This window comes from Budorcas taxicolor, chromosome 7, assembly GCF_023091745.1.
Source record: "Budorcas taxicolor isolate Tak-1 chromosome 7, Takin1.1, whole genome shotgun sequence".
Taxonomy (NCBI): Eukaryota; Metazoa; Chordata; class Mammalia; order Artiodactyla; family Bovidae; genus Budorcas; species Budorcas taxicolor.
The window spans coordinates 21369675-21380004 of NC_068916.1; the positions used below are offsets into that span (position 1 = coordinate 21369675).

Consider the following 10330-nt stretch of genomic DNA (forward strand, 5'->3'; position numbering starts at 1 on the left):
ACAACAGTGATTAGCACACATAGGCCCTAGTGATTAGCACACATAGGCCCTAGGTGTGGAATTTGCTAGATCACATGGTGAGTCTGTGCTTAACTTTTGAGGATCCTTCCAACTTCCCACAGCGGCTGCCCCATCTCACTCCTGCCAGCCATGCACGGGGCGCGTTTCTCCACGTCCTCGCTCTCGTGTGTTAGCTTCTGGGTCTCTGTTCCATGCAGCAATGCTGTCTCTGTGGGTGTGGTGGTGTCCTCCTGGTTCCAACCTCTTCTCCTCAGGGGCCAGCAGCACTCCACATTGCCTCTTCCTTGGAGAGATGTCTGTTCACATCCCGGCCCATGTGTGATTCGGGTTGTGCTGCTAAGTCGTGAGAGCTCTTTGTTTGTTCTCGTGTGACCCCTCTCCAGGTAGGGGCCTACAGCTGTGTCCTCCGATCCTCGGTGTGTGGTTTCTGTCCTGCTGGTGTCCGTTGAGGCACAGGAGTGCTGTGTTCTGAACAGGCCCCGTGTACCGTGTATTTGTGGTATTTCTTTAGTTGGCTGTTTCCAGTGTTGTCTGAGTTCATTCTTCCACATACAAACATCACGTTGTGAAAATTCTGGATTATTTTGGGAGTTATGTCTCTGGAGGTCATGGTCCTTCGGGACGGCCCCTAAGAATCCTGACATGTGAAGCCACACCGTTGTGTCACTGGGTGCAACCTGCTGGGGGGTCATTACGTGCTCAGCACCATGTCATCCCCCTCTGTGGACAACACAGTCTTGTGGCTCAAGAGCCCGTTCCACTCGGGGCCAGTCCTGCCTGGGGCTCCTGCATGTGTCTGTGTGTTGGGAAGCAGCATTCCTCCGCTGCCGGGGCCCACCCACAGCCATGTCCCCTTGCCACAGCCGCTGTTGGGGGCCCTGACGGCAGGTCAGACATCCCTGGGCTCACGGCTTGCCTGGGCAATTCAGTGTACACACACAGCGTTCTGGTGTGCACGTGGATGGCAAACACTCATCCTCTTTTTCTTTTTCTGATAGAATTGAGAGAAAAATTGCAACAATCTCCTTAGAAAGCAAGTCTCCACCAAAAACCTTGGAAAATGGTGAGTTCAGTCTGCACAATGTTTGAGTCCTTGGCACCCACGTTAGGCTTGCTGCCTGGTCCCTGAGGACCCCATGGGGCTTCCAGGATTGTCCTGGGCTGTGCTGAGTACACACCTCCGCCGCCCCTTTCCCTGTGATGCTCTGGACGCCCTTGGTGCCGCCTGGTTCACTCAGGTGCAAGTAGTCCTCCCTGTCAACACAGCTTTCCTTTCGCTGAGCAGCCCACCTCCCTCAGCTTCTCTGGCAGCCCCACCCTTGCCAGGCCACTCTTCCTCTCCAGAGGGCCTTCTCTGTGTGGAGGCACTCTGAGCAGGCGGTGGTCTGGGATCTGCAGCGTCTTCCCCAGGCCCCACCGGTGGCCCAGGCCTCAGCCACTGCCTCTCCCAGCAGGTGGCAGCCTAGCAGGAAGGAAGGCACCGCTGGCCAGCGAGCCAGTCAACAGCAGCAAGTGGAAGTCCACCTTCTCACCCATCTCCGACCTGGGCCTGGCCAAGGCAGCTGACAGCCCGCTGCAGGCTGCCTCCGCTCTGAGCCACAACTCCCTGTTCGCTTTCCGGCCCGGCCTGGAGGAGCCCAGTACAGCCGATGGCAAGCTGGCCACCCACTCCAGGAAGAGCTTCCCAGGCACCCTGCCGGGGGCGGGCGGGCTGAGCCCCAATAGCCTTCCTGCCAGTGGCTTCGCCCTGGGCGGGGGCCTAGCAGCTGACCTCAGTTTACACAGCTTCAGTGATGGTGCTTCTCTCTCCCACAAGGCCCCCGAGGCAGCTGGCCTGGGTGCCCCCCTGAGCTTCCCCGGCCCACGGGGCAAGGAGGGTGGCGCTGCAGAGTCTGGCCCCTTCGCGAACAAGCGGCAGCTGGACGGACTGGGCCCAAAAGGCGAGGGGGGCCTTCCCACATGCGGACCCCTGGACAAGGCCTCCACAGCGCACAGCAAGGCAGGCAAGGGCCGTGAGCGCGAGCCCGATGTCAAGAACGGCCACAACCTGTTCATGGCTGCCGCCGCCGCGCCCCCTGCAGGCCTCCTCAGCGGCCCAGGTCTTGCCCCAGCGGCATCCTCGGCAGGTGGCACAGCCCCGTCCGTGCAGACCCACCGCCCCTTCCTGGGCGCCTTCGCCCCTGGGCCACAGTTCGCGCTGGGCCCCATGTCGCTACAGGCCAACCTGGGCCCGTCTGTGCTGCAGTCCCTGTTCAGTTCTGTGCCCGCCGCCGGCCTGGTTCACGTCTCGACCGCCGCCACCAGATTGACCAACTCGCACGCCATGGGCAGCTTCTCCTCCGGGGTGGCCGGCGGCGCAGTTGGAGGTAGGCAGGGCCCTCGCGGCCACTCGGTCCCACAGGACCCGCTGGGGGACGAGCTGCGGGCCACACGTTGTCTCCGCCGCCCACCTGGACTGTTGGGTTTAACCGCTGCTGTTTGCAGGTTCCCTTCCAGGGCCCCCTGAGGGGGGAGAGGCTGTGCCCGCGTGTCCCTTTGGGTCCACTTTGCGCCCGCCACCTCGTTCCTTTTCACGAAACGCAGCCGTGACGGTCGTGTGGGCAGAGCACTCGGGCGTGAGTCGGCTGTGCCGGGCTCTCTGGTCTGACCGCGCCCTCTGCTTCTTAGAGGGATCGGCGCCATGCCCGGGCTCTCCTTCCTCCCGCAAGCTCGCCCGGAAGGTCCGATGCGGCCGGCACTGGGACAGAGCGAGGGGCTGTGGTGCCCGTGGCCCGCGTGCATGCAGGGTGGAGCAGAGTGCGGGGAGCCAGAGGCTCCCGGCTCGCGTGGCACCGAGGTGGGGTGGGGTGGGTCCAGGCCGGCGGTGGGCCCGCCCGCGCTCCTGCTGCCTGCGCTTCGCTGCATCTGTGCCCACACGCGGAGCTGCAGCTGCCGTTGCTTCCTCCTCCGCGTGCTGCTCTGGGCTCGGCTGGAGGTGCCCGCCTGTTGAAGCTGAGTTTTTCTCTCCTGTTTGCAGGTGTCTTTAACCACGCGGTGCCTCCCGCCTCCGCCCACCCGTTTGGAGCCAGTTTCGGCAGTGGGGCTGCATGTCGCAGCACCACGCTGAGCTTAACCCCGCTGCAGGCGGTGGCCAGCACCCCGGCCTCTTCCTCTCAGGCCCCGTCCTCTGCGGAGCCGAGGCCACCCCAACCCCCTCCGCACCTGGGCCGGCCCCCTCCGGGGCAGCCTGCCCTCCACGCACCCCCCCATCCTAACGCCACCTTGCCTCCTCCCCCTGCGCTGCTCCCAGCTAACTCTGAGCCCGTGCTTCTGCAGAACCTCGCATCCCTCCCTGCTAACCAAGCTTTCTTGCCCGCCGCCTCTGCCGCCTCTCTGCCGCCTGCTAACGCCTCTCTGTCCATCAAGCTCGCCTCCCTCCCGCACAAGGTGTCCCGGCCCGCCTTGACGGTGCACCACCAGCCCCTGCCTGGGTTGGCCCTGGCCCAGGCCGCGCCCGTGAACCCACAGGCCAGCTCCACGGGGCCGCCCGCCGTGTGGGTTTCCCTTGGCATGCCGCCTCCGTATGCCGCGCGCCTTGCGGGGGTTAAGCCGCGATAAAGACCTTGCTTAGCTAGCAGTTCGTATTCTGTAAGGTAAGGCTAGAGCCCGACTAGGTGGCCGTGCTTCCCTTTGCAGAGAACAGGTGGGCCGGCGGGGCTCCTGGAAGGTCATGGGGCCAAGGCTGTGCTCCCAAGCCAGGAGGCGTGAAGGCAGAGAGCCAGGGCAGCAAGGGAACCAGGGCGTGGCTAGTCCCACTGCCTTCGGACCCACACCCTAGGTCTCCCAGGGAGGGTGCCAGGAGGAGCAGGACTGAGCTGGTGTCCTCCCTGTTGAGCCCAGCTTGAGCTTGCTGCCATTCTGGGCTTGGGTGTGTGGCTGCCGGGGACCCGGGCAGCTCCCATGTGGGTTCGTGGGGGCCATGGAGAAGCCCAGCAGTGCCTTTTGTGCGCTCTTGGGCCTGTCGCCTGGTGCCTGAACGTGCCTCATAGGGTTTTAGGAAAACTCAATGCATTTAAGGCCCCTGGTGCACTACAGGCCTTCAGACCGTGGCCATCTGGTGGGCTCCTTAGCTGAAGGGCCTGCCGCGGGTGGCCTAGGGGCGGCAGGGTGAATGTGGCAGGAGCCACAGGAAGACAGGCCCAGTGGGTGGGCAGCGTTCTGTCATATGACTGAGGCCCAGCCACTCCCAGTGCCGCACCCACATCCCCAGGGTGAGGTCTGGAGCAGAAATGGGGCATCAGGAGTGGGCTCAGGATCTGCCTGTCTTCAGCTGCGTGTCGTGTGTGTAAGTGGAAACAAATGGGCAGCCGTGGGAGTCCGACGGCCTCCTGGTCAGGGTCCTCAGACAGCTTTACTTGAGGCCTGGGACTGGGGCTGTGCCTTGGTGGTTGGAAAAACTCAGGTGGGGCTACTCAGCGTGCAGCGGCTGCCAGTCATCAGGAGCTAAAGAGGGCAGCTGAGCACATGGAGGCCGGGTCAGGCCCATGGTGGACGCTGCCTCCCCTGCTGCCTGAGCCAGTCTCTCCCAGGAGCACGTAGGCTTATCGCCAGGCTGCGCACAGGCCTCTGGGAGCGCTGCCCGACAGGGGACCTGGGGACGGGCCTAGGGTGTGGCTCGGGGTCCTACGGCCACCATGTGCGTCGTCTGTCGGTCCGTCTGTCCGTCGGTGGCTCTGGCTCCCGACCTGGGGCAGCGCCGGGCCGTGTGGGTGAGGGGCTAATGCTGTGCTGCCTTTCTTCCCACGCGTGTCCGCAGGTAACTAGGATTTCTACCTCAACCGCGAGACTATGCAAGGGTGGGCTGGGCCGGCGGCGCGGGGCCCCCCATGGGACGTCGAGGACGGACGGAGGCCGGAGAACAGGCTCTACTGTGAATCAGCACCGCGCAGACCTGCGGAGACGGCTCGCTGGGGCCCAGCTCCAGCCTGTACTGTCCTTAGTTTTAGATAAAGTATTTATCGTTTTTTAAAAAGTATAAACAACTTTGACTTATTTTATTCCACCGAAGCCGTAAAGGCAACCTATTGAGAGATGTAGATACTATATGTGAAAGGATCTATGTAAAAGACGTCCATCTGCCCGAGGACTGGCCGCCACGGGGACCGCCAGCTGCCCGGTGCTATCTCGTCGCAGGCCGGCCTCCACGCTCTTGGTGCTGACTCTCGGGGTTGACCAACGCCGACGCCAGGCCCCGTGCCTGCCCTGTTTATCTAACGCTCTTCCTATACCAAAGGCCCCAGCTCCGGGTGGAGGCCCGCCCCACCTTGCACTGTGAATGGCCTCGCTCGGCCCCTGGGTCTGCATCACGCCTTTGGCATAGGAATGGTGGCCGCACGGCCAGGCTGCAGCAGGGTGCCTCGAGGAGGAGGGGACCCGTTTGAGTGGTGCTCGCGAGGAGGGTCTGGAACCCGCCGTGTGACAAGTGCATTTACTTTTGTACGTCTCTGCTCGTCTGGGCCCGCGCCACGGCTGCCAAGGGAGGGTCAGCGCCAGTGGTGGCTGGGGACGCGGGTGGTTAGTCGTGGGTGCCTGGTGTGTCTACAGGGGAGTCACGCTGACGGGTGACAGTATTTTATAGAGATGTGATGAAAATTTATAAATTTCATAGACTTGACTTCATTTATTTTTAGACTGTATGATGAATACACAGTAAACTAAAGAGAAAAAGGAAGAAAGAAAAGTGAGGGGAAACCTTGCTGTTTATTCAAGTGCACATAGGTGCTGGCCCAGGGCCCACCCACCCACCATCCCATAGCTGGAGTGACCCTCTCCCCCCGCCCCCCGCAGCCACATCCCTCCATGCGGGAGGGATGTGGTGGGGTGGCAGGGCAGGAGGGCTGGTCCCTGAGGCTCTGAGGTGGTGGGGGGGCTCTCCGTCCGCCACACAGCATCTGTGACTATGCTGGGTCCTTGGTGCAGCGGTGTTGTCTGTGTGCCTCCCTGGAAGGGCCAACGTTGGCCAAAGGTGCTGGCAGGGGGCCCAGACCCCAAGGTGGGCACCCAGCCAAAGGCTGGGCGTGGGCAGTCAGAGCCCTGTCCTCAGGTGCTCACCACCCCCCACCAGGTGGCACCCACCAAGGAGTGCAAGAGGTGGGCCTCCATGTAGGGATCTAACCTGAGCCTTCCCCAGCCTGGCCACCACCACCCACCCCTGTGCTCCACTGCTCAGAGCGGCAGTTGAAGCTGGAGATGGAGCCCTCCTCCTGTGACCACCGGCCCTGCCCTGCCCCCTCCACCCCAAGTGCTCCTGGTGGGTGCGTGATGGTGCTTTCCTGCCCCCCTGCCCCCACCCCTCTTCAAGAGGCTCCCCACCCCCAACAGAAAGCTGCGGGGCTGCCTGAGGAGCCCCATCTGAACAAATGACACTGTACACAAACACTGCATGGCTTGTGGGCCACCGTGCCCTGTCTGCCCTCCAAGCTACAGGGAGAGACACACGTTCACAGGGCCTGCCCCACAGTGGGGCCAGCTTGGCCTCTCCACACCCACCATCCGGCCCCAGCCCCCTGCCTTGGCCTGGGTGCCGCTGCCACAGGAAGGAGGGGGCACCAGGGTATTGGGCGTGGGGAGGAGCCCCACTGCTGCTGTTGACCCAGGTGCTTCACTCCACTCCAGGAAGTCCGATGGCTACGGTTGCTTTGCTCAGGAAACCCTAACAATGAAGACACCCTCTGGTCAGGGGACACAGCCCTCCATTTAGCTACAAGTCAAATCGTGAACTATTTAAGATTCCCCCGTTATTTATCCCGCCCATCCACCGTAGGACTGTTTGTTCTCACACATCCATCCACGCTCGCTCTGTCGCACCTTGGTTTGTAATGCAGACGGGCTTGGCTTTGTCGTTTCGGTAGCCTGTGTTTCAGTTGGGGTGCTAACTCCCTTCCCTTCCCAAGGGAACCCCACTGCACTGCATATCCATCTCTAGACGCTGTAATAAAATACCTGTTTTCACTTGAACCTAGTCTGGCAGCAGTGTTTCTTCCTGGTGATGACACGGCAAGGTCCTGGAGTGCATAGGGCCCAGGGCAGTGCTTACCGTCCCCAAGCAGGGAGGACGGTCGCTCCCAGTAGAGGCCCCACCTGCTCCTGAAGACAGGCGCGGTGGCCACGACAGACAAGTCACAATGACTTCCCCAACCCCGGTCTCAGAGGCCCAGCCCCTGCTCAAGGGCCGACAACTATAACCAGGTCAGGACCACCCAGGGTAGTCTCCTTTTAGCCTTCCTAAACCGACTACTTATCGACCTTAACGCCACCAACAAACCCTTCCTGAGGTCCTACTGGCACTCAGACGGGGTCCTGTGAGTGCCAGAAGCCCTGTAGGCTGGGTCCCAGCCCCCCTTGACCTTCCTGGCTCTGGGTTCCAGGCCTCCCCACTCTTGCTCCCAGGCACTTCAACCTTGAACCTGGGAAGAGCCTCGCCTCCCTCAGGAACGGCTGTGCAGATGCAGGACAGGCGCACGGCAGAGGACACACGTCCCTCTCTGCAGTCACAGCACCACTGGCCCATATGGAAAAGAGGTACCTTTATTTGAACAGAATATACTGGCCACCCCAAAGGCAAGCCTTCCAGCACTGTCCAGAGGCATCGGGCCAGGGCCTGCCCCTTCAGCAGGAGAATTCACAGTGGCCCCAGCACAGCCCCATGCCCTTCACAGCTTCACCTAACTTTATACATTCAGCCTGCCCAGCGCAGGAGAATTGCACCTGCCAGGCCCTGAGTCAACACACCCAAAGGGCAGGGCACAGCTCATGGGAGGGGGCACTGGTCCCCTGGCAGCAGCAGGTAGCACCGACGTACCAAACCAGTCCAGTGGTTCCCAGTGTGTCTAGAGGACACTTGCTGGGTCGTTTCTCGCAACAAGGCAGCCCCTGCCCACCCTGGGGCGTTTGAAGTCTTTAAACCAAGACACTTCCCACAGCAAATCCAGGGTTGGTCAGGAAATCTGGGGCCAGGAGGGCAGGGAGGCCTTGTCCGACAACAGGACAGCTGGGGAGTCCCACCCGGCCTCATGCCTTCAGGCCGCTCAGCTGGAACCTGGCCTCCTCTGATATGCCAAACTGTTCCAGGGGGTCCTGCGTGGGTGGACAACAAGGGTGGTTGGCGTAAGCCTGAGCCCAGGAGGCCCCCATCCCCTGCCCCCGCCCCCACCCCCACACACACCTTGCCAGTCATCTTCTGGATCTCATTCCTGTAGAAAATGAGGCTCCTCCGCATGAACTCGTAACTGGAGAGGAAAGCTGAGTGAGCCCCCAGGGCCCCGCACTGCCCTAGGCTCCGCCTGGCCCCAGGTTCTGTCAGCACCCCACCTGGCTCGACGCAGCGCAGCCATCCACTCCTGACACTGCTCCTCACTGCAGCACTCGAAGTGGTACTTCCTCTCTGGGTCCTCCAGGAAGCCTGGGAAGGGAGCAGCCCCCATATGTCCCTGCCCCTCCCACCTCCCCCACCCAGGCCTCACAACCTCCTTTTACAGCCCCGGTCTGGGCCCACTGCTTCCCAACAGCTGGCTGTGGGTTGAGTTGTGTCCCCCAGAAAACATACGTTGAAGTCTTAAAACATATCTCCCAGGACAGGGACTCTTATCTGGACATAGAGTCACTACAGGCATAGGTAGTTAAGTGGTTAAGCTGAGCTCACACCGCAGGAGGGTGAACCTCTAATCCAATAGAACTGCTGTTAAGAAAAGCCGAACCTAGACCCAACCACACAAGAGAGAAGATCCCAGAAAATGAAGGCAAAGATGGGGAGATGTTTCTACAAGACAAGCTTTGCCAACGACCCCTCCAGATGCTGGGCAGATTCTCCTTCAGAAGGAAGCAGCCGCGCTGACACTCTGATGTCAGACTTCTCGCCCCCTAGAACAGGGAGGAATACATTTTTCCTATTTAAGCCTCCCAGTCTGTGGCACTTTCTTGCGGCCTCCAGCGGAAACTAGTAGAAGCTCTATCTTTCCCCCTGCAGACCCCACCCTCTCAAAAGCACCGAGAAGAAAACCCTCCCGGATCCCCAGCACAAGCCCTGCTCACAGGAGAAATGGAACAGTTGCAGCGAGGCACGCCGGGAGAGAAATGCTCCCCAACAAGACAACGGCGGCCGTTCGGATCACTTCCGTCTAGGCTACTGGGCCCCACGGGAGGAGCCAGCGCGTGAGGCTGCCCGGACACTGCACTCAGCCTCTAGGGACTTAGGTGGGGCCGCGCCGGGGCGGGGACAAGCAGCCTCGTCCCAGGCCGCACTCACTGATGGAGAAGCTGCTGGGCTCTTCGTGGATGACTCTGCAGTGCTCCAGCAGCAGGGCTCCAATGGGCTGCGGGCAAATAGGCGCATGGGGGAGGACCCCGGGAACCCGCCCGCCCCTTGCCCCGCCCCCGATTCCCGAGCCCGCCCTGCTCTGACACCGGACCTCGACCCCGCCCCGTCCCCGACTCCGAACTCCGAACCTAACCCCCACTCCGATCCTCTCTACCACCCTACCTCCGCCTCGTCCGTCCGGAAGTAGAAAAGGAAGTTGACCACCAGCTTCACCAGCCGCCGCTTCACCACTGCGAGCACAAGGCGGGATCGCGCGGGTTCAGTACCTGCCCACTCCCACCCCCTCAGCCGCCTGCCCGCCCGCTCCGGCGGCCCGGACCGCTCACCACTGCCTTTCTTGGGTCCCCGCATGCCCAACTCGGCTGCCATCTCGGCAGGCTGCCGGGATAACGCCTGCAGCTCTTTGTCGTTATAGCGCATGGCGCCGCCGGTACCCAGAACGCGGAACGCCGGCCGCGCCCTCCCGGCCGCCGTCCCAACGCTCGCCGATGCCGGCGCCAAGAGTCCCACGGCGCCGTCCCGGAAGCGCAGCCGGAGCTACTACGCCTGCGCGCTCCCGGGCCGCTCGGTCTGTCAATCACCGGCGTGTGGCGGAAGCGTCTCGGAGGCCGTCAAGACGGAGCGGGAACTTCCTGGGGCGAACGGGACTATAGGCAAAATGGACGGTGTCATATATGACCATGTAATAACATGAACCCGGGATGGGAACAATAAAGCATCCCCACGACCGGTGGTGCCCGTTATTCAAACGAACAGGCGCCAGGGGTGAGAGGCGAGTCGCAACTACCCTCCCCGCGAAAACTGGCCCTGCGCGAGCGGTACTGACCGAAAGAACAAAATTATCCGGTGTGCACGCGCACTTCGACTTCCGGTTTGCACTCCGCTCCCCTCTTTCCTTCAGCCTATCAGCGTGTCGCCCGCGCCATTGGGCGGGCCAGGCATGCGTACGCAGAG

At 62.0% G+C, this 10330-nt stretch overlaps 2 protein-coding genes across 14 annotated transcripts in view; one reads left to right on the top strand and one right to left on the bottom strand.

The window, feature by feature from the left end:
• The window catches only part of DOT1L (DOT1 like histone lysine methyltransferase), a 50671-nt gene extending 44997 nt beyond the window's left edge, over window positions 1-5674 (top strand). For 7 of the 11 annotated variants that reach the window (XM_052643164.1, XM_052643168.1, XM_052643166.1 and 4 more), the window contains 4 exons: window positions 1020-1084; window positions 1473-2387; window positions 3038-3653; window positions 4817-4951. In XM_052643164.1, coding sequence (XP_052499124.1) covers window positions 1020-1084; window positions 1473-2387; window positions 3038-3618 — 1561 coding nt within the window. In that variant the 3' untranslated portion in view covers window positions 3619-3653; window positions 4817-4951. Of the gene's footprint in view, window positions 1-1019; window positions 1085-1472; window positions 2388-2505; window positions 2637-3037; window positions 3654-4816 lie in introns of those variants that run through there. The other 4 variants (XM_052643171.1, XM_052643165.1, XM_052643172.1 and 1 more) reach the window with 4 other exon arrangements.
• Window positions 5675-7575: 1901 nt separating this feature from the next.
• On the bottom strand, window positions 7576-10242 carry PLEKHJ1 (pleckstrin homology domain containing J1). 3 transcript variants are annotated; one of them, XM_052643181.1, is made up of 7 exons: window positions 10203-10242; window positions 9703-10023; window positions 9539-9606; window positions 9305-9371; window positions 8371-8461; window positions 8225-8288; window positions 7576-8136 (listed from the first exon to the last, which is right to left on the bottom strand). In XM_052643181.1, the coding sequence occupies exons 2-7, from the start codon at window positions 9794-9796 to the stop codon at window positions 8071-8073; spliced, it is 450 nt and encodes a 149-aa protein (XP_052499141.1). In that variant the 5' UTR covers window positions 9797-10023; window positions 10203-10242; the 3' UTR covers window positions 7576-8070. The 3 variants fall into 3 exon arrangements, with proteins under 3 accessions (XP_052499141.1, XP_052499138.1, XP_052499139.1); XM_052643178.1 differs by lacking the exon at window positions 9305-9371 and having other exon boundaries at window positions 8225-8461; XM_052643179.1 differs by lacking the exons at window positions 9305-9371; window positions 10203-10242 and having other exon boundaries at window positions 8225-8461; window positions 9703-10172.
• Between the last annotated feature and the right edge of the window lie 88 nt (window positions 10243-10330).

Excerpts from the sequence above, each read along its gene's own strand:
- PLEKHJ1 (XM_052643178.1), bottom strand. The coding sequence starts at position 9,796 with ATGCGCTATAACGACAAAGAGCTGCAGGCGTTATCCCGGCAGCCTGCC. Across the intron at positions 9,607-9,702 it reads GGGACCCAAGAAAGGCAGTG|TGGTGAAGCGGCGGCTGGTG; the intron begins GTGAGCGGTCCG and ends TTGTGCTCGCAG. Across the intron at positions 8,137-8,224 it reads TCCAGAAGATGACTGGCAAG|GACCCCCTGGAACAGTTTGG; the intron begins GTGTGTGTGGGG and ends CCACCCACGCAG.